General features: G+C 37.4%; 1 protein-coding gene across 12 annotated transcripts in view; it reads right to left on the bottom strand.

Annotated features, from left to right (window-relative positions):
* Positions 1–9709: 9709 nt before the first annotated feature.
* The window catches only part of LOC118776356 (calcium-activated potassium channel subunit alpha-1), a 198286-nt gene continuing 184555 nt past the window's right edge, over positions 9710–23440 (bottom strand). For 5 of the 12 annotated variants that reach the window (XM_036526689.1, XM_036526740.1, XM_036526747.1 and 2 more), the window contains 5 exons: positions 22435–22565; positions 18256–18450; positions 17685–17803; positions 17178–17399; positions 9956–10044 (listed from right to left, as the gene is read on the bottom strand). In XM_036526689.1, coding sequence (XP_036382582.1) covers positions 10023–10044; positions 17178–17399; positions 17685–17803; positions 18256–18450; positions 22435–22565 — 689 coding nt within the window. In that variant the 3' untranslated portion in view covers positions 9956–10022. Of the gene's footprint in view, positions 10045–13334; positions 13364–17177; positions 17400–17684; positions 17804–18255; positions 18451–22434; positions 22566–23440 lie in introns of all 12 variants that reach the window. The other 7 variants (XM_036526673.1, XM_036526681.1, XM_036526705.1 and 4 more) reach the window with 4 other exon arrangements.

Genomic DNA, 23440 nt, shown 5'->3' with positions numbered 1-23440 from the left:
TTAATGTTGTAGAATCCATTACCATTCTTATTTTCTAGCACCTATTTTCAAGCTGTATGTAGAGAAAGAGAACATAAATTCCAATTATAATAGAGAAGAGAGGCACAGAAAGAGGTGATTGCAAGAATATTTGAAACATGAGTAGCTAAAAGTACCTGCATTAAAGTGCATTAAAACCTTGGTCTGCCTGACTTTTGATGGCCCAAAGCCAAACCCTTACACTGCATAAGGCACAAGTACTATTGTAAACTTGATGGTACTTGGTTGCAATTGCATCAATACATAGCAAATAAACATATAGGGCCCTATCTTACACCCGGTGCATGACAGCTGGCGCAGCGACGCAGTTGTCTTTGCTAGCTTAGAGGCAGCGCATTGTCAGTTTTCACATCATGCGCTCACGCTGTCAAAATAGCAAAACGCACCAGACCACACCCACAACGACAGTGCGCTTCACGCCACTGACGATGCGCCTTAGATCGTTAAAATAGGGCCCATAGTATGTAAAATGTATGCCCTGTCAGTCACCCTGGTCATGCGCATTTTGAAATGAAATAAGTGAAACGAAAAAAAAAACAGTTTATACTTATGTTGCATACATACACTTTACATTATACAGTCAAATTTGTTAGGAAATTATTATGCTTTTTATCCAGCAATTGTACTCAACTGTACAGTGTAGCTAAATGTTTTTTTTATACTAAACAGAGGGAGAGAGAGAGAAATTGTATGTTCATAAAAAGTGTATCATATGTTTTCTAGGAGCTAATTTATCAACATAACCTTATTCTCGCAAGCAATTTAGGTGCTCCTGTTATAAGATCATTGCTCTGTTGGGTACAATGCCACTGTTGATGAGTGTCACAACACCAATACTAGAATCCAATCTTTATTAACAACAAGGTTACAATAGGCAATTTGTGTTTTATAGGTCTTTGTGAAGGACAGGTATAAATAATGTTAAGTGCTTGAGTTGCCTGTATTCCCTTCCAGGACACGAAAGGACATGTAGATAGATTCAGAAAATATATGGTCATAATTGTCGTAGTAACACGAGCCACTCTTATTATGGGTTTTTCATGGTTTGCACACTGGGTAATTCCCTTTGAAGTTTTTTTATTCCTTACAGAATGGCTTTAGAAGTATCTGACAGATAAACAGAAGCACATGCTAATACTGTTATGCAGAAGCAAGGACAGAATCGGCCTTGCATGGTTTCTTTTGGTAAACAGTGCCTTGTTAAATGGTGGATCAATGTCTCGGTGGGATCGATCTGAGTCAGCTCTGCCTCAGTGCACCGGGAGCCACTTTATTGTAAATCAATCATTTTGAAAACATCTCACAAAGAGGCCAGCCCTCACTGACAAGTCATCAATTTGAACTGTCTGTGTTCCACACTTACCAGTCTACAGTTCAGCAGTGCAACCAACATATGTTCAGTTTTCAATTTTAAACTTTTGCGTATTTTTTTTTTTTTAACCAGATCTTACCTTGTTTAAACTTGGCCTGGTGAAGCACTGGTAAACATCCACACCTGAACCAGTCAATAAAATGGTGTAGAATCTTGGCATTTAGGACAAGACTTGGGGATAGGAATCAATAGCAAACAGGTCTTGGGGCATGTACTCATCCATGATTTGGAGTACTAAACTGCATTGATCTCAAGTGGGAACAAAAAGTCAGACAGCCATAATTTGATACAGTCATCTATTTCCTGTAATGATGGAAGATTATCAGAGACTAATATTAACCCACCCAACAGGAAAATGGATGAGAAATGTTGTCCCTCTTGTGTGACCAGAGCCCAATGACTTAATCTCCATTTTGGTTTCAAAGACTTCACAAATAAATGTTTAGTTGTTTTTAGATATATTCTTTTCAGTGTGGAACATCTTTCTGAAATGAAGTTGTCGTATGTTTCATTTCATGTATTACTATTATAAAAATAATAATAGTAATATAAAAAAGAGAAATATAGCAGCTCATTTTATTTTCACCTGCCTATTCACAAAACATCTCAAAATAACTTTCAGGGCAACTGCAGGGATATAGAGGGCTATGTGGTGTGTAGTCAAAATCAAAATAATCTGAAAACCAGTTCAGCAACCAGAAATGTTCCCTTAACCAGAAATGATTGCCGCTCTGCTCCACTTTCTGCTACTTTTGCTGGCTCTGTTTCTTGTTCATTATCTTTCTTTATCGTTTCAATAAACACATTAGGTTATTAAAGATACTGAGAAATTCCTTCTGAGGAAACATTTGTAAGTGTTACATCATATACATAAAGTCAGTTAAAATGTGGATAGCACTGAGAAAACATAAAAAATCAATTAGGCTTGGCAAACCCACAAAATGCACTACCCTGAATTCCCTGAAAAAAAAGTCTTTCAAAGCAGAAAAACAACAAACCTTGATAAAGAAAATTAAATATTGAACATAATGACGCAAGATCGGTTAACTATAAAGTGGAAATGCATCAGAGTGACTATGTGACAATGTTTATTGCCTGAGATCTTCTTAGTGTTGAACAATTAGGCTACTGAAGGGTAAATAGTGCATGTCAGATTCAAACCACAGCATGCATATAAGTGGAGTTAAATATAACATGTTCTGACACAGAAATGTTATAACACTCTGGATGTTTAAGAATGCAATTTGTAATTTGACATAAAACACTGAAATTATTGTGCCCTCTGAGTTGTTTGCAGTCATATTTGTTTAGTCTTCATCTCAATTTAAAAAAAAAAACTCAAACAACAATGATAAACCACCACATCAGGTAAAGTAGCAGAAATTTGTCTAAGCACATGTAATGGTCAATGTGTCGTACAAGTCTACACATTCCTTGCAGATGTATTGATTGCCATCAAATTTGATTCCGTCTGTTTGACAGTATGACAGCCCTAAGTGATGGCTGAGTAATAACATGTCACGAGACTTAAATCAAGACTAATCTGTCTGTGATGATAAAGCCCTACTGGTAGGTGGATACTGGCTTATTTGGGACAGATGGTTTATTGACCCCTCTACAGCTCCAAGATGTTTGGTTACAGAGACTAGGAAACGCTGTGGAAACAAAGGACCCCAGCCCACTTTCCTCAATATTTCTACAGGCATTAACCTGATAATGCGTACTCTGGAACATTATTGGTTTGCTTGTGTGAAGGCATCATGATGATTTAAAATATGCTACCAGAGCACTGTGCATGTGTGGTTAGGTCAATATCCCTTATATATGGCATGGCAGTACTTGAATATATTAGCAGGGACCACGTTTATTGAGAAAATATTTACATTACGACTAAAATAATGGTAACATAGTAACTTAATATTACCAGATGCTAAATTCTGGCCATTTCCACTTAGAATATAAGGTTTGAATATATTATACAGGTTACAAAACCAGGGTTGCAGAACACAGTATGAAAAATAGGGGCAGTAGTGTAGGATAGTGGTAAGGAGCAAGGCTTATAACTGAAAGGTTGCTGGTTCCATTCCCCACAGAGGGCACTGCTGCTGTGCCGTTGGGCAAGGTACTTAACCCAGTTAATATCCAGCTGTATAAATGGATAACATGTAAAAATTGTAACCTAGGTAAGTTTCTCTGGATAAGAGTGTCTGTTAAGTGACAGAAAGGTAATGAAATATAGAATAGGATATTGAAGGTTCAGCTCTGGTCGAAGCTGTGAATGTGGTCAGGGAAGTAGTTAGCTAGCAGCATGTTAATGCAAGCTCATAGGTGTTACAGGCACAGACATTAATCAGCTTCAGAGAGCAAGCTAATGCTACTCTATTAAACGATGATAGGGCAAACTACTATTAGCCAGCTAGCTGGCTTTTCTAGCTAAGTACATAGCGTCTATTGGTCATAAGTCATGCACAGCAACAAAGTTGTGCTGAAAATGTTGACATTCCACCTTGGGCACCAGCTGTACAGTTGTGTCATTATTTTGATGTATTTCCTATTCAGTACAGTGCAAATAAATCTGTTTTTGCAAAGCATACACTGGCCTAACTCGTGCTGTATAGGTATAGGGTATGACCTCCCAATCTATAACTCGGCAGATGGCATGCCTGCCATCCTCATTTCACACTATAGATTGTCTTGTTTACGGCTCAAGTTCAGAGCATTCTTTGTAGACATAACCTGTTCTGCACTGTGTTAACAGATTGACTTGGCTTAGCTTTGTCCCCAGTCTTCAGGATGTAATATTGCAACAGCTCACCTGCAAAAATCATGTATGAATGTAAGGTGTGAATTTTGGTGTTTTTTTTTTTTCACCACTGAAAACTGACTGAAAAAGGCTGCTTGGTCTTGACGTTTGTAAGGCTCACTGTGCTTACACTGGGAAATGCTATTTTACAGAAGTCATGAAGTTGTCTTCCACAGCAAATTTACAATGTAGCGGAGTTACATTTACCATTATTTTACACTTTACTGACTTTCTCATTGGGTAACATCTAGCCAATGACTATGGCCCTGGAAGCAAAGCACCTAACAGTATGTCTTTATAGGTGTCATTGTGATTGGTGAAGAAAATTTTAATTCCTCAAACATCTGGCTTTACAAAGCATCCATTATAATGCTTGAGGCCATTTTAATGTTTAATTTTACATATGTGAGGGTTTTAGTGTAGTACCATTAACTAAGGCCATTTTGGGGGAAAGTGTGCTTTAGTATGATGTGAATCAAAAATTCCACTGCCTCTCTACTGCCTTCTGCACGTCTTTCTGCTTCTGGTTATACTTTGTCACTGCTTCATTCTGTAAGACATATCTGGAGAAAGTGCAGTGATTCACTAACCACCATTATTCACAAATGAGCACATCGCCAGAAAGTTAGTAAAGATTTGAGAACCTTTGCACAATGCATGGTTTGTTATCATGTTCAGTCTTAAGTACATAATGAGGTATGTCGCTATTATTACTGTGATGTATACAGATTCCATCCTGTCTGTGTGTGTGAATGTGTGTGTGAATACGATACTTCCTCTATACTAAATGGGGGGCCATTTTTTTAACCCAAAGTGGATCTATGTAGATGTTTTAGATTTGTTTAGATCTATTAGATTTGTTTTCACCAAATACAGTATCTGGCCAAAATCTTTTTAAACATCAATAGATCTATGCATATCTTGCATGTCAGCTTAATTTTTTTATTCATGGTGAATTATGTATCACCATTATATGTCATCACTCACCTGCAACAATGTTTGTATAATGCAACATTAATATAATGATCAATTAATGTAAACAGAAGAAAAGTAGATAAAAATATCCCCAGTGCCATTTGTTTTGTGATCTGTGGATATGAAGTTTTTTTCAAAGATGACAAATCACATTTTAGAACACAAATACATCAATTTTAATTTGAGAAAATACAAAATGAAACCATGTACAATTTATGTACAAACCTTTTGTACAAGACAATATATTTATCACCGGATCATATTTATCATATATGACAGAGTCAGGTAGATCAACTCAGCACCATCAGTTCCTCCCTTAATCCATTATCTGTAACAAAATAAAATAAATTAGACTGCTGTGCCAAGCTCCTTATTCCTGTAATGAACATGTGCCACAGACGGTATGAATGAGGATTTACCAAAGACTGATCTTCTAGGCTTCCAACAATTTTTTATTAACTTAAATTATTTATCCAGATGTAATTTTAACACTGACTTAAGACGTATATTCCCCAAAATGGTAAGTGTTTTAAACAATGTTAATTTCCAGCAATGAAGAATAATGTAAAATGTATCCTTTACAGTGACAAACAAAAGCTGACACAATGGCATAGCAATATATGAAGTTCAATGATTGTGAGCTTGCATGAAGGGGCAAGCCAGTACTCCAGTAGCTAACAGGTACATCAGTGAAACAAAGAATGGATGAATAATTAAGTATTAATTTAAAAAGTCTGCTCCTCTGAGAACATAACAAAGAGGCCGGGTCCATCAAAAGGTATAATGTCTTGTGTTAGTATGGCATCATTCAGTCATTTTACAATACAAAGTCTCTATCGACATTCTTCAAAGAGCACCCCTACATCTGTCAAACATATAACAACAGCAGCTTTACATATTTATTTCCATACAACGCATAGCATTTTTCATTTTCAAACAGATAAATACAGTAAACTATTTTTCCACATGTCCTTGATGCCACTTTTTGCTGTAGTGGGTCTTAAGGAATCCTCCCTTGGCCCAACACACTGCCTGGCACTGTATTGACATAGAGGCATTTATGGCTTGGATGTTCTCTATGCCAGTCTAAGATGCCACACCCTGACTTCCCTGCCTTTCTGTAGATCAATTGCCCATTTAGTATATTGAAAATGACTGAATGACACCCAGGGAAACACACAAGATAGTGCAGACACAAAGTCTGCCATGTATGCCACATTGAAGAGAAAGTGTACCATTCAGAGAAGTATGCCACAAAGACCTTACAGATAAATCAATTCAAAGTAACTGCTGATAGATGGGTAAAACTGGTAGAATTTATTAAATAAATTATGACTGGTTATTACCATGAATAAATAAACAAAAACAGTTCAACAAAACTATTATGGTAGATGTGTAGATATGTTACTTCTGAACATGTGTCTGTTAGCCCCAATTTTTTTCATATCTAAGAGAGAACATTTTAAAATGAAAAATGTCATTGTAAGCATGTGTCCTCTTGTACTAATACAAAAGGTGAAAACCAGATGCAGTAGCTTCAGACAAGCCATGGCTAGATTAATCTGAAATGATAAAAATGGACAATATGGAATGTAAACCAAGATATATAGTCCTTGTAGTAGGCTATAATATGATATAACATGTTTTGCTCTGTAACTCAATGACTGAATTTCATTACAGGAAAAGGAACAAAAGATAATACTAAGTAACAGAAAATACAGCATAAAGAAGTACAGGGCAACAATCTTATTTCATATGACAAAATTAGCTTTCATTTTCCAATTCAAATTTAAAATGGGTATATGTATTTTTTTTATTGTTTTCTTTTCAGGCTAGCAAGTGTATCATCAACTATCCAATTATACATACATTATATTCACATTTTTGTAAGTCTACTTGCTACAAAATGTAACAACATGTAATCACAATTCAAAAATTCACTCCAGAACAGGGCCTACTGTGAGTGGTTGCAGTATGCAAACAACCATACTGCATGCAGTAGACAGACATTAAAGCTGAGTTAATTTTGCTTAACAAAATGTATTCTATAATGGACAGAATGTACACAGCAAATTTAGCCGCTATGTATTTGTTTTACCACCAATAAAAATATTGCAGTAAACTGGTTTGCTATTATCTACTCGCTTATGACCCAGGGATCTAATGTCATTCTGTGACATAATGTGTGATGTGGTTTAGAGCATTACGTATGCTCATGCAAACAGAATGTCTTCAGTGCACTCCTCATTCAGGGATACTTAATTCAAATAACAATCCTGAGAATAATTAATCTCTACCCTTGTGATTAAAAGCGTAGCATGTTTTAAATCCTGGCAGTTTTGTTTCATATTTATGTTTTGTGTTTGTTTTGATTGAACCATTTTAATGTTTAATTATACATTTTATTCATAGCAAATCATCTGTCATTCACAATTAATTGCAAAACCTGCTTGCCAGTGGATATCGCTAAGCTTATTTTGTATTATTATTGCTGCAGAAATAATTCAAAGCAGCCCATAATCACACAAAACAAATCTAAATGGCTCGAATTTATGATCCTCAACATATTCTGGGGACTTATATAATACTGTGTGTGTGTGTGTGTGTGTGTGTGTGTGTGTGTGTGTGTGTGCGTGCGTGCGTGAGCACATATCAATGATGCTAGAGCTCAGGTAAAACAAATGAAACACGTGATGCTGCTAGTTAAATCTGTCTGAACAGTTCCGGCATGAATACAGTGAAATGTGTTTTCATAGCCCCTAAAATTGAAAAAGTTTTGCTAAAATGTATAAAAAATAAGTACAAAATGGAATTTATTCTCATGTGGATATAAAACAAGTAGTGTGAGTGTGTATAACCTTGCCAGAAACAAAGTTCGTAAAGTTTGAATTTAGTTCATCAACATCAGAATCAGTCATTTGCTACTGAACAGGTGCACTCCTATTTTAAAAAGAAAAACTACATTGGGAACTGAGTGATCAGAACTACCTATATTTTATGACACAGTTTTTGTACTGGAATAACTTGAATATCGCATTCACTACCAGGCCACTGAGCAACAGTCCAGTATTCCATCTATGATTGAGCTGTTTCAGAAAACCTATCACACTGAATCCCTCGGGCCTCTAAGGGGTGTGGCATCAGGATTGGTCATGGAGAACATCCAAGCACTCTACTGCCTCCATGCCAGTCCTCTGTCAGGCAGTGGTTACAGCCAAAGGAGAACCCATTGCTGCCCACTTTACGCAATATGTGGCATCTTCATCCCTTTGTTTTTCAAATCACAGCCTCATGAATGAGAGTACAGTTCTTACTGCAACTGTATTGTTAACGTCTATTTTGCCATGCATTGCATCATATGACAGGCTGTTTAAAGTATTAGTTTCGATAGCTGCTCGCCATCCATGCAGTGTGTCTTTGTATATCCACATCTAAACAGCTCAGTCATATCTGGGCTACTGGCTGGTATTGAGGGTGTATTTATTTGCCAGTTGATGGTCTACCATCAGCCATAGTCAGCCTAAGATCTTTGTTTTTATGTGAAAGTATCTGAACATTTTAACAGCTTAAAGTCTGAAAATTGTCCATGCTAATTGGGCATTGATGATGTTGATGGATATTAGCGTGATGTCCAGAGAAGGACTGTCATGTATATGTTATGAGAAGTAGCTTCAAAAACCACTGTGCAGTACATTTTGGTGGAAGCTTTCTCCTTGGAGTACATATATCCTACTTTGCTTCGATGTGTGTAGCTTTATGCGGTTAACCACACCAAATGGGCAGTGTAAGTAAAGCTCAGACACACAATATACAGAGGATGCACTACATCATTTTGACAAGACACATCATTGGTCATTTGATGAATCACATGAACAGATGTGCATCGATGTCACTAGATTCAAACGTAAACCTATCCAAACCATGCAGATTAGCCTCTAGTGGTTTTTTAAGGATCATATGAATGCATGTATTCAAATTATTCCATGATATGTTGGTAGAATACAGTAAACAGAGCCTTTGAAAGCTTGAACAGTAGTACACTACCTTACCAAATAAGATGGACAGTGAGAAACAAGGACACAACTTTTTTCCGTAACTTTTTTCCACAATATTTGGGGTAAATCTTAGTCAGTCAAAAACAATTTCCTTAGTGCAAATAGTCAAAGGAAGGAAAATGGGATATGCATAACGAAATGCCTTGAATCGTTACAGTTTGATTTATTGTGTGACATTCTTCGGAAGCTGTCCTGGTAACGCTCACTAGAGTGACCCTCATTCTCCAAAACAGGGTATTATGGAGTCTGGCCACATACATGGTGCAGTATTGCCAAAAGAATTACACAATAATTATTTTCTCTCAACTAATAATTAAAATAATTTAAAAGTGCTATGGGCTGTACAATTCGTATTTGATTGTCATATATATATATGTATATATATATATATATATATATATATATATATATATATATATATATATATATATATTATAAAACAATGTCCAAAGCATGGAAGTAACATATTAAATGTATACAGGCAAGAGGGTCCCTTCTAGTGTCACTGACCATACGTTAATCCTTGATCCTTGGTCTGTGGTACAAGTAAGCTAGGAACAATGCTGTATGACCGTCCTCTCTCTCTCATCCTTCCAAGAGAACGTCCCGACTCTCCCAACGATGCACATGTCGTCAAGGGCCTGGACCTCAGCATTCATCTTCAACTTCTCTGATTGGTGGAATCAGGTTGCTTGTGGATTTGTATTGATTGACTTGATTGGCCATGTGAGTGCTCATGGGCTTGATTTGAATGTTCCGCGGGTAGGCATTTTCTGGTTCATCTGTAAACCATTTCTTTTCTGCGCACCAGCCGAGCCATACAAAAAACAGACAAGGGAAGGAAAACATGAGTTTCAAATTGATAATACTGTCACGCTTACGATCTTGACTCTAAAAAAATTATTTACTCAAAATGTTACGCACTTGACCTGTAAAGTTTTGAATTTTATTTTTAAATTATTTCTTTTTATAGCTCTGACACCCACCCCCATACCATATACTCAGCAAATGTGCCATGGTACACAGACAATGGTCAATTTGTGTTCATGTTTGGTATTGCTGTTTTTTTTTCTAATTTTCTTCAGAATCACAGCAGGGTAGCTATAACTGTTTCAGTGTTTTTTTTTTTCAGCAACACTTTAAACAGTGTTCCCTAGCTTTAAGATGAATTTATACACACAGAGCAGATTTCTTACAGACCTATGAGGTTTGTGCCACAACTATAATTGTTAGACAAAGGAAGGGAATGTTGCATGTGTATGCCTGAAAGCATTGGCTGCATATTGTTTCAATATTTGAAATATTGAAAAAAAAATATTATCTTCAACATAGGTTTTTCTTTTACGCAAAGGTCAGGCATTTATGCTATCCAGAAAATATTGATTTCTTCCATTTTTTTTTCCTCCCCCCTCTGTCGTGAGGTACTGTGACGCGAGTTGTAATTCAGTGCACACCTTGGTGTATCAGACAGCTTATATGCACAGGGCTTAGTGGCGCGGCACAGTTGTTTGATGTAAGTGAGGCAGCGCCTCAGGTGATGCAAGATGTCAGCCACTGCATCCTGTTCCCCCAGAGTTCACTGCTGGCAGAGTATTCCTGCTCTGCTGCCTCCTTTGTCTTCTATACAGTACACACAGTGTTTGCAAAGTATTTCCAGAGATCCATGGCTACTGTGATGTTGAGAACTGAATACAAATCTTAATTGTATTCTTGTGGTTTCTTTTTTTTTTTTTTGCTTGATGGGAAGCATGCTTGTAAAAAAGTGGGTTTATTATATTTTTTTAATATGGGGTGGGGTGATCACAGCTATATAAATGGTACAAGCATTTGTTTCCATCAAACAGGAAAGTGCTTCATGCTCAGGCTTTAATGAGGACAAAAGTGAAACATTTACCCTATAAATTATATTGTTTTCTGTGTTAAACCTTAAAATTTCACTGTTTAAGTAGCCCCAGGTCTCAAATAAAGCAGTTCAGTATGACAATTCAGTATGAACAAGATTGTGCCTTGTCTTTGTAATTCAGCCCTTGTACTGCATTTCGAAGACATTAAAATGCAAAGCAACAAGAGCATTAGGCAAAATATGACAAAGCAAAATAACTTGGATTCTCTAAATGAAGGATTTTGACAAACAGAATATGTATGTATATATTAGCATGTGTATACATACATACATACATACATACATACATACTTATATACATACACGGTGGGACACATGACCACTTTAGACAAACTGACCAAGACAATTCTTTAAGACCTAGCCACCGCACTGTGTACACAGGGCTGCCATCAGCAGCTTTTTAAGTAAAGACCAAACATTGCCCTGTCTCGGTTTGACTCTGACCCTGAACAACAGGGTGATCTAGCTTTATCTTTTCCACAGAGAGCTGGCACTGAGCATGCTATCCAACGCCACTTTGCTCAGGCAGGCTCTGTAACAGAGGCAGGAACACAGGCCTCTGGGGGGGTTCAAACTGGAGGAGGGGCCTGAGGAAACTCCACGCTGCTCTTGGGAGGATGCTACCATGCAACACAGCCGATGCACCACAGCAGAGCCTGGAGACAGCTTGCTCAAGACTGCCTGGAGTGAGAGTGCGAGGCAGGTCTCGTTCACCCCGAGCTGGACTCAACTGGGAGAGGGAGTGTTGATGGCAAACATTATGCCAGTTAGTGAGCGAAGGTCAAAGGCACTGTTGTAAAAAACGTCCACATGAAAAATCCACAGCGGGAACAAAGCCCACATAGCTGCTACAGTGCACCCCTCCCGAGGCAGGGTGGTTGCTGTGATTGTACAGGTGTATAGTGGCCTACGCAGTCACAGGAGGCTACCCATCAGGGGAAGGATACTTCCTCAACCAGTCTCAATTGATCTGTCTTATATATATATATAAATGAGACTCTGCTCTGAGGTGCTTGCACTATGATATGGAACAGCCGTAGCAACAAGACTAGTCCCTCTCAGAGTAGCAGACCCAGCAGCAGAGACATTGCCTTGCAGATCAGATCATTTTGGCATAAAGCAAGTAAGTGAAGAGTCTTAAAACCCGGTTGTCATACCAGGGACCACGGGGAGCAGGAGGCACAGAGAGGACAACTTGAAAGCGTTACCGTGTAATACGGACGTGAAGACACATCTATGAACTTCATAGATGTAAACAGGCATATTTCAGCTCCATAGAGGTAAACAAATGCCCTCAGTGGACCACGTGCCTCATTCCCCATCTCAGAAAGCATCTTGAAACTCAGGACACATTCAGTTTTACCTAAATGCCATGTTGTCCTTATTTTTGAGTAACGCACTTAAGCTAGTATTATATTATTTAATACATAGAGAATTTTTTTTTTCAGTGACCACTTGTTTGAAATTTAGTTGAAAGTTAAGGAGCTGGATATTGTGTGGATTCGATACCAGTACAGTCATGAGCAAGAAACATGAGTCAGAAAGTCTTGCAGAATTGTCTCAGCCTCTTTGTCCAGTTGTGACCACATGTATCACTGCATCTATCACTACCCCCTCAGTGATACCTCTCTACAGAGGAGGAACATATTTGTCAGGGCCTCTTTTTTAACTTTGCTCTTCCATTAACTAAATGCATCTTCTAAAAAAAGAGCAAATAATAATAATAATAATAAAAAACAGACGTGCATTCACACAGAGCTCACACATTTCAGGTTGTCTCAGATTGAACAACTTAACCAAACCATGAAATCAAAAGAGGAATTTAGGCTATAAGGTGTAGCAGAGGATTTATACATGTAAGTTTATCCATAAAAAATAAAACACAACAGAACATCTGCATTATTAAAAAATGAAGTGGTTAAAAATGAAAGACGGGAGGATCAAATCCGGTTAAAAGGGACCAAACAAATATGAGCAACCGCATGCAATGCTGGGGTGGTCTTGGGCGATGCAACGATAGGGCACCAAAAGCAGCCACTTCACTTTCAGTCAGAAAGCAAAGGGATGGCATGACTACATCAAATAATATCATTTGTTTTCCCTTCTCATAACAATTCTCCACAAGGACAAAGTTATGATTAAACCCACGGCAGTTGCTACGTCATGCATAATTAACTTCTTTCATACCTTGGCCCATTCTATTCATCCTTGTTGCACTTTAGAAAAAGAAGTGATCTAAGTAAGTTTAACAGTATTTAAAGCAAAAGACATGTCTCAAACACATTCGCTGACATGACCATATCCTCTGCACTCCTTCACTCATCTTTTTTTAAGCCTTTTTGAACTTCATTGAGACGGTCTTGGTCTAAAATGAGCTAAATTAATGATAATCACTTACATTTGTAGCTGTAAAATTAGGTGACAGAGACATTTTTTACATGGCATACCCATTTCAGTTTTGAAACCCTGGCTGTTGCAAGATGACTCAACCATTCAAAAAACATTTGAAAGTAGATAAAAAAATCTGTCAAACATTTAGGTGTATGCTGGGTTCACCACACTACTCAGAAATGGGTGGACTGTCAACCTTGAGGAACCAAACCTGGCCACCAGTTGTTTTGCAAGTTAATTGATCATTATCTGAGTGACTTTATTTCCAGCTATGCACATGACAGGATATTGAACATTATTTGCTCTCTGTTAACATATGAATTAAAAAAAAATGTCTGTATCAAGACTAAAATACAGTGACCAAAAATTCATGTCAAGAAAACCAATGTGGATTAAAAAAAGAATACATAGTAGGTAACAGCCATAATGCAATCTGGTAAGCCGTTACCAAAATGTAGAGGTCACCGTTCCGAGCTGTGATTGTGATAACACAGCTGTCTAAAAGGTAGACCCAAGAGGCTGACACAATTGGTTCAGAACTCCACAGTTGTCGAGTGAGATGTGTCACCATCTGATTCACATTGGCCTTTGTCTCTCACTGTGGTCCCTAAAATGCAGTTTCTCTGTGATGTCAGATAGAGACTGGCTGAGTGAAACCTCATATTATGACCTACAGTTGCTTCTTGACCTCTGCTAACCAGACTGAACTAAAAAATGAAATCTGCATGCCTCTAACATTACTTCTGTTTGACTTTGTATAATGAAATGGTCTTATTAGTACCAAATATGTCTGATAATATGAAATATCAAGCTGTTCAGGAATGTTTTATCAATTGGATTTATCATCATGGACACACTGCGGTTTGGCATTTTCAGCTACAAACTGTGATTTTTACAGAAAATTCACATCAAAGGTAGTTAGTCCCATCCTCTGTATCTCCACTATAGTACAGCAGGAGGGAAAATTTTAGATTTTAACATGTGCATATGAAAAGGTTTACCATGCATAGTCTAGTCTGTATGGTAACAAAAGTGCATGTATATAAAAGATTGAATAAAAGAAGTATCTCTTGCAAAGGGACTACAAAGAATTTTTCATGCTTTTATTGTTGTTTGTTTGTATCTGACAAGATTTGGTCTGTAAGATGTTGGTCATGTCAGGAAAAATGGTCCGGTCTTATCAAACCAAGCTTATCAACTCCAAGCTAAATTAAACACTATACTCTAATAATAAAATATGTCAAATATATAAAACTTGATATATGTAAACATATACATATATAAGTTCATATATTAGCACAGAAACATATATTTACACACATACATATGTGTGTGTCGCAATGAACAGATCAAGCAGAAACACTTTCCATGCGTAGCATTTTACAAGCCATCAGATTAAACAATGTGGTTCTTGTGATATGAGTGTCTTTTATTTGAGTTTTTTTCTCACCGTCTTTTCAGACTCATAGCATTGCACATTGTTTCCAGATAACATGCAACTTTTATTTTAAATGTATTTTCAGCCTTTAAAATACTGAAATCATTTTTAAATGTATATTGTCTGTGTAGACAACTAATGTTATGAAATGTTTTGAGTCATTTACTAACCATATGAACCTTTACATGTTTGCTGACTCTTAAGGAAATATACAACTGTGTGATGCTATCTAGTATTTTATTAGCACATACATGAAATTAAACAATTTCAGTATTTTGTAAGGTCAAACACTCAAATAAAATGCATTATTATGGGTGCATGCTCGCAAAAGATGATGACTGTTTGTGTCTTAACTGTGGTCAAAAACCTTTTACAATGCAAGTATTATGAATATAGCTGTACTCTTTATGCTCAGACATTAATAACAGCTAAGCGACATTCTGCATTTTGCCACATACAGTAAAAGAGCTCATTTCATTGCATTTGGATACCCAATCACTATTGGGATAATAATCAGAAGTTCCAGGATTTCTGTATTCAGTCTTGGCACAGGGAAAGACATCTTGTTTGCGCTGGGCCGCAGTCGTGGTCATTTTTGTCACCATTGAGACGCGGTGACACTTTGACCAATTCCTGTCCACCCCCCTCCTGTCTCAGACATGCCTGCCAGTTTGCCGAAGATAAATCAGGATGACCGGGTGAAGAAGACTGACGTTAAGTCACCGATGTTCCACTAAGATGATACCTGGCCCATCTTAGATGTTACTGGATGTGTCAAGAATGTCAATGGCATATGGATCAGCAGTTGTCCTGGGCCTTTTACCAGACTCATCAAGTGGGTTCTAAATGTGGGAAGGCCCATGTATTCTCTAGTAAGTTCAATTGTTGACATAGTCACTGATGTAATTAGGTGCTTTGGGGTCTAGCTAAACTTTGGGTTGCATTCTGTTGTGGGAGTTGCATCTATGAGGTCCACAATTGCCACAAATGGCATTGCACACTTTTTGAACCTAAGGAAGGGGATATATTCAAATTAACTCTCTGAGGACTTCTGATTGTCTATATTGATTTTGAAAGTATAATATTATTAACAGTGCTTAAATGTAAACTATCATTTGGTTTGTAACTTTGGGTAGACTAATAAGATCAAACTCAAAACAGATATATCTGGATTCTTCTCTCTGCATCAAAGTAAGGTTGCACATTATCATTGTTTTCTTCATTGTTGTAACCTTGTAATGCAGAATGGCAAGTAATGACAATGAAGTTCAATGCTGTTAATGTGAGTCATTTGCACAAGTTCTCAACATCAGCCAAGGCTGAACTTAAATCCCTGACAAAATGTTCAAGCAACACACAGTAGTAAAAAAAAATATTTTTCTGCAAATGAAAGGCATCTTAAGATCATGGTATCACTATTAATATTTAACATGACTTACTTGTATATATTTCAGTAATTTTCATACTCTATATGCTTTATTAAATTACCACAAAGGCATTTTGTGATTCTGTTACACATATTTAAACATTTAGTAAGTACTGTATGGTGGGCTCATGGAGATTGATAGACTTGATTTAAAGATTTGATAAACCCTCAAGTTACAAAAATAATCAAAAAGACAATTCATTCAAAAAGAAAAATGGTTCATCCTTAACTTCCAGTACCTGATTTAAGACATTATTTTCTCATAATTTACACAGCATTTACATTTGAGCTAAAATAAACACAGTCTTTGTAAAATGATAACATCCTTACAGCAGGTGTATAATTGAGAGACTATGATTAAAATATCTAATTTTGGTAAGATCAGACACAAATATGTTAAGTCTTCAAGGATTATCATATTGTTGTCAGACATTTCATTTCGCACTATCAGTAACAACTACTTGCAAATAACATTCTGCATTGTAATGATTTTACTGTCAAAAGGAAGATTAGTTGTGTATATATGTTGCTGTTTACTTCTGTGCTTTATGGATGCTGTTGTGTGGATGGGATGAGACCACTGGGGATGACAGTGATGATGGGGGATCAATGCAATGCTTACATTAGAGTGAGGATCACATGCAAATGGCCATGGCCCAAACAGCTAGCACACACGGCAACAGGTCTCTTGTAGGGAATGTAGTCGAGGAAACGACAGTGGTTACAAATGGTGTCACACGCACGGAGGGTAACACGTCTCTATAGGGGCACGTACTTCTGTTTTTCCCTGGAGTCTCTGGCCTTGCTGCGGTTCTGCCGGTTCGCCACGGGGATCGAGTGAACGGAAGAGCTCTTTTTGCTGGAGGAATGGGAGGAATGAGACGAGTGGGACAAGCTGGCTCGGGACTGGCCCGCGTTGTGGTCGAACTGCATCAGGCAGAAGATCAGATCTGTTGGGACCAGCTCGAACTCATATGGTGGATTCGTTATAACATACCTACAGGAAAGGAAACAAGAAATACAATGGTTAAACGACAGTAAATACAACATATTTGAGCTAGCCACAGCATATTATCAGTGAATTCATAACGGCAACAATTAATATCCTGTATAAATATCATGTTTCTTGTACTCCGCTCACATAGTATCTCAACACACCACACCACTACTTTGAGTTGGGCCTTTTCCATACATGTACAGCTTCGCATTGTGGTATAATGCACACTTTTGTAGTGTTTCTTTATCAATATATAGTCTACATAACCCCTTGGGGATGACTCACCGTTTTGTGCATTGGCTTGGGGCGCTTAGATGTGCATCTCTTAATCGGTAAATTCCAAAGCAAAGCATGTTATACGTTTTCAACGCTTTACAAAACAAGTCACCGTAGCAGCCACCATCCTGTAAAACAGAAGAACAATAATGGAGTCAGGATTTGTACCATGGAAAACAGTACACTTTTCAGAAACATAATTTTTTGATATGTTTGAATGCCTTTGAAACTACACAATTTAAAAAGCACATAAAAAGGGCAATGTGCCTTTAATAACTACATATGTAAAATGTCAATGTTTGCTACATAAATGTGCAGTGTGTCAGTACCTTAGTGTAGAAAGAATACTGCAACCACGATTAATTTACCAATCATGATGCAAACCCCTTATAAGAGTGCTGCCAAATGGTGACGTGTTCAATACGAGGCGGGACGAAATGGCCTGTTGCAACATGAACCCTGCCCTTGCTCAGTTCTTCACTTCTGATTTCCACACACACGCAACACCAAAGTGTGGACAGAAAGTGTGCCGTTGGGCCAAGTGACAAAACCAGTCAGCTCTTTTTAAATATGCGTTTACCCCCAAGTCTGCAAAGGGCCCGTCGTACAACGCCAGCTGCGCGACGCGACACCTGTCCCTGTTCGCGAGCGTCTGCGGCGTGCTGTAGCCACCTCTCAGAGCGTTCTCCTCAGCCAGCAGGCCCTCTAGCTCTGGCGTAGCGCCCCCCGTTACTAAAGTCCGGATCAGAGTGAGGATATTATCATTGAAGTATGTCTGCAGAGATAAAAGAAAAAAAAAATCTTTACGCAAACACCATTAAAGTCACAACTGAAGACATCCAAACTGCAAGTTATCCCGGGTTCTGTTATTTAAACCCCAAGCTGTCTCTTCAAATCACTTTCTGTGGGAAGTGAAAAGACAGCAGAACCCAATTACTGCGGGTTTTTTCACTTCCATTAGCCATCACCAGAACTTCAACTGAAACACATATTCAAGCTGCTGCTATAGTCTTATTATGTAACAAATGAGTAAAAAGATTCCATCTGTGTAAATGTAAAAATACATCACTGTAAGCACTGCAAAGTGCTTACAGACACAAATAACATTTTGGTTAATGCTAATGGTAAGTGAATGAAGCTCAACATTCACCTGGAATAAACTTTTAACAGATAATGTGAAGGATCTGACACAAGTTAACACATGCTGACACAATTCTATTATCTGCTCATTTGTTTCATTTACACAGTCTTTAAAAGCAGCATAAATGTAAATTATACACTGCATTGCATAATGGCAAATATCATGAACATTTGTCTTAATTCTACCATACTCATGCATTTTATCACAACACTTCATTAAAACTTACAAAATGGACTACACCTTGAATACCAAACAGGATCTGATGAAATGCACATGACAATACTGATACACTGTACAGACATGGAATGCAATTATAATACATGAATAGAGGAGCACCTTACAAAAGGACCTAGCTAATGTGTGTCTGGCAGAGGCCCTGTGTTCCTTTTTCTTGATTCGTCCTTGATGAAAGTGATGCTCTCAAAAGGTGATCTCTGTATCTGAGAGATCATCAGTCCAGTACTGCCACCTAGCACTTTCTTGTGTATAACCTCCACACAACTGAAAGCTCTCGGCAGACTCACGTTTACCTGTTAATTGCTCATATGCGTTAACAGATATCCATTTTGATTTTGTTTTTGTTTTTTTTTTTTCTGGTACATGACGATATATGAACCCACGGGTGCCAAACTCAGCCTTTCCCGAAGACACTATCAAGGTCTATTTTTGTGGCTTTAAGAGATTGAGCATTTTCTTTCTGGTGTAAAATCTTGTGTCTCTACCGGCTTGTCCTGCACTGTGACATCTTTCTGGGAGGCTGACAGGACTACAGAGCAGGATGATGGATGAGTGCTGTCTATTAGGAAGCATTACCTTTGTCCAGTGTGAAATGCACTTGAAGGCTGCTTTGTTCTAACCTCACTCAAACTGAAAGGTAGACAAATGAAGCCATCATAGCACGGAAAGTGCTCTTCGTCTCTTTGCCATCTCGAAGGGGGATAATATCACAGGCAAATGAAAGTGCTTGCGCCTGGGCCCACCTTACATGTCAAGCAAATCATTAAAAGGAGCTTCCATTCAGTACTTACCTTGTTAAAACATCGAATGTGACACTTGAAAATCCATTTGATGACACATTTTATGAGGAGAGCCTTGAAAATAACTTTCCTTTGATGACACTATATCTAGCCGTTCTGTCTGATCAATGTGGCATTTCATTTTCGAACTTCTGCCTGCTAGAGGAACTTGAACAGAACATCTGAGTGGCTGTTAACCTTCAAGGGCACTGAGACTACTTTTTAGCTATCCAATATGGACAACAAGTCAAGAGGTATTTCTACATGGTGTATATTTTCTGGTAGAATGACAAAATCAATTTCCTAACTGAAAATATGCTCAGTGGCTCCTTCTGTTTGTTTCCCAGAGAAAACAAAGTGTGGTAACAACTAATCTCAGGTGCATTAAGTGGGCCTCTCGTCACAAAAGTAACCAAAGATTGGCAACCAAATTTTAGGCTTACATTTTAAGTTCTTGCCAAAATCTATTTACAAAGAACACTGTAACTGTTAATAGTCATTACTCTCAGATGTGGCTTTCATGTGGCTCATTTGGAGGAAAAATTACAGAGAAATGAAAGGGAGTGTTTCTCCCAAAACCATGTGAATTTGTTGGATGGAGCTTTTGAGAGGGAGTTTATTATTAAATTCATAAAATATGTCTAGGCTAATGTGCCCAACATATGGAATTTCTGATTTATGACATGAAATTATGCTTAGAAATTATTTCTTTTCACGCTTTAAAATGTTTCACTGGCTATTCAGTCCTGCATGTAGTTATCTACTGTGAAAACTGTGTGGAGATTCAAATTATTAATAAGTGAATCAGTTATATCACTAACACCACCTGGGAATAAATTCATGCCCTACTGATGTTATCTGAACAACTTACACTCAACTGATCAGTTGCTAGAGGATGCTGTTGGGGTCCATTTCAATGAGAAACAGAGTTCAATAATACAAGTAGTTAAAATAAGAGCCTTGGCTATTTTTCTAACGTTTTAAACAAAACTGAAAAGTTTTGTTTAAAGCCAAAGCTAGCCAAAGACATTTTGTTAGTCAACACTGTTTTACTGAATTTGAAAGCTATATATACCTAATCAAAGCTCTGCGTACTAAATGAAATGTTCAGAATGATCAATATACATGCATATAAATAAAACCTCTTTAAAATTAAAGAGAAAGTAAACAGCTGAGAAGCTGTCTTGCTACTAGCTGTCTTTTACCACGCTTACTGGTTAAAGCTACCTAACTTACAACTAGCTACAGATAGCTAGTACAGATAGTCAGCAAGCTATCGCTAGCAATATGCAACATGCTTATAGGCTTTGGCTTCCTTGCTGGGTAATGCGAATGTCATTTATAGTAATAAATTCTTACAAATGTTAAATGACAGGTTGCCACAGCTACCTGAAAGTGATCATTCTTGGCTTTAACCTGGGTTGAGACATAGCTTACTGGCACAACAGAGCCTGATATCATCACATTTACATCCATTTACAGACACCTGCTATGACTTAAAGGCAATGGAATATTCTATCATTAAGTAAAAATGTGTAACAGAACACTGAACAATTTTTCAGCAGTGTTAAAATATATTTTACATTTCCTACTGTGACCTAAACCTGTTTTTGGTAGTCTTAACCCTTATCAGAGTCACATTAAACTAACAGTGTAGTAAAACTACAAAAGGTCTGGAGTTCAGCATATGTGCCTCAGATTGGTCTTAATATAAAATAACTGAGAAAGTTATGTTTCAGTGCTACCACATGACTATACTGTATGGTGAATGGTCAGTAAAATCCATGGAAAAATGTTTTGTACATACTGAAAAATGTATTAAAATATTGAGAGGAATGTATATTTGACAACTCTATAACATTATTCTCTCAACAACTGAGGGTTCAGAATGAAAACATCTTTTTCAAAACTGAAGAGATATATATATTGTTCAATATATTATAACCTCATCTCAAAGAGGTTAACGATGCAAGAACAAGTCAGAACAGTATATTTATTGATTACATGCAACAATGGCAACTTGTTCTTTTTCCTTATTTTGAGTTGCCATGTGGTGTTCCATACCAACTTGCTTGTCAATATTTGTCTCCAGGCTGAGAACAAATCTGACCTCAGTGAGGCAATTGCCTACAGCCTTCCACTCTAGTCTTCCACAGTAGCTCAGCACCCAAGGTTCCCACACTTTGGTTCAACAGATCCTTTTTTACCTACTGTTGATCACATGTTGCTGGTGTGGATGGCATTGTTTTACAGCTACCATTGATTATCTTCATTTAGAGTTTTATAAAATGCAACTGTGTATACCATGAGTGTGGCAGATGTGTACAGTAGTGTCATTTCCCACAGACTGTGGAACAAGGCAGTGTGCATGGTAGGAAAAAAACGTAATGCCAAATTGCCCAATTCTGAACTCCTGGATTCAATCAACACTTAACATCCATAACTTTAACTCACTGAACCTATCCTTTTTTCACAAAAATTCTTTGCACTTGCATTTGACAATTAGAGTTAAAGATGGACATCGACTGAATCCAGCAGTTACTTTTAAAATAAGAGATGCAGTTGTACTTGCAGTTGTGCATGTATGAAAGTGGTAACGTACCGCACTCATTAAGGAATCCAGCACACTGACGGCAAAGGCTGTCCCGCATGCAAAAGGCTGAGTGAGGTACAGCTCTGTGTCAGGATCATCATCATCATCTTGGTCCAAGAATTGAACGTTGGAGTCATTCACTGTGGATGTAAAAAAAGGGGGATCACAATCACTAAGGTCTGTTCACACAGTCAAGGATTCTGAAGCACCACTGACATATTTTCAAGTACTGCAGCGGTCAGGAGAAGCAGAAATGGGCAATGATTAACCAACTGCTTCACATTTCAGTATACGCTAAAAACACATCAACTATGAATCACAGTATAGCTAGAATTGTTATTAGGGAAATGCATGGAGACTGAATAAAAACAGCTGTTGTCTTCTTCCATGCTATAGACTTCATGTTGCTTGTTTTGATAATATATTGAATTCAACATTAAGCATATAACAGAAGAAAAGGGTATGCTTACATTAAACGTGGAATTATGGCTGATTTGTCACACGTGACAATTCTAATTTTCCAGATTTCTTTTAACTCATATAATTTTCTATTAGGCACTATCCATTGTGTGTCTATTACTTTCCTCCGTATGACCACATTAAAAATATATGATATGATATGGTTGTAATTTCCACATTGATATGATATGGTTGTAATGAGTAATCATTTTGTAGTTACTGTACATCCCACGTCCATGTAAATCATGCAGTTATGGAACCATGCATTCTTACAGTTTGAAGCTAAAATACAAGGAAAGATATACAGTATATCTGATGCATCATCACAATGAGAATAAATTTATTCAAAAGGAACTAACTTACATAGCTTGTTGCAAATAACATCATAAAAATGGCTCTCGGTATTCTGAGACAATGTCACTTCATATTTGTGTATTTGAAGGTTTTAGGGAGAAATAAAACCTATTCACAGAATAATTGTTCTTTTGTTAGGGATAAATTAGTTGAAGAAGTTACACCCATTTCTGCTTTCTGCAATAATAATGTACTTCGTGCA

This window comes from Megalops cyprinoides, chromosome 1 (genome assembly GCF_013368585.1).
Source record: "Megalops cyprinoides isolate fMegCyp1 chromosome 1, fMegCyp1.pri, whole genome shotgun sequence".
NCBI classification, from domain to species: Eukaryota; Metazoa; Chordata; class Actinopteri; order Elopiformes; family Megalopidae; genus Megalops; species Megalops cyprinoides.
Note: the sequence above shows the minus strand (reverse complement) of the source record. Positions and strands in the feature narration are given on the sequence as shown.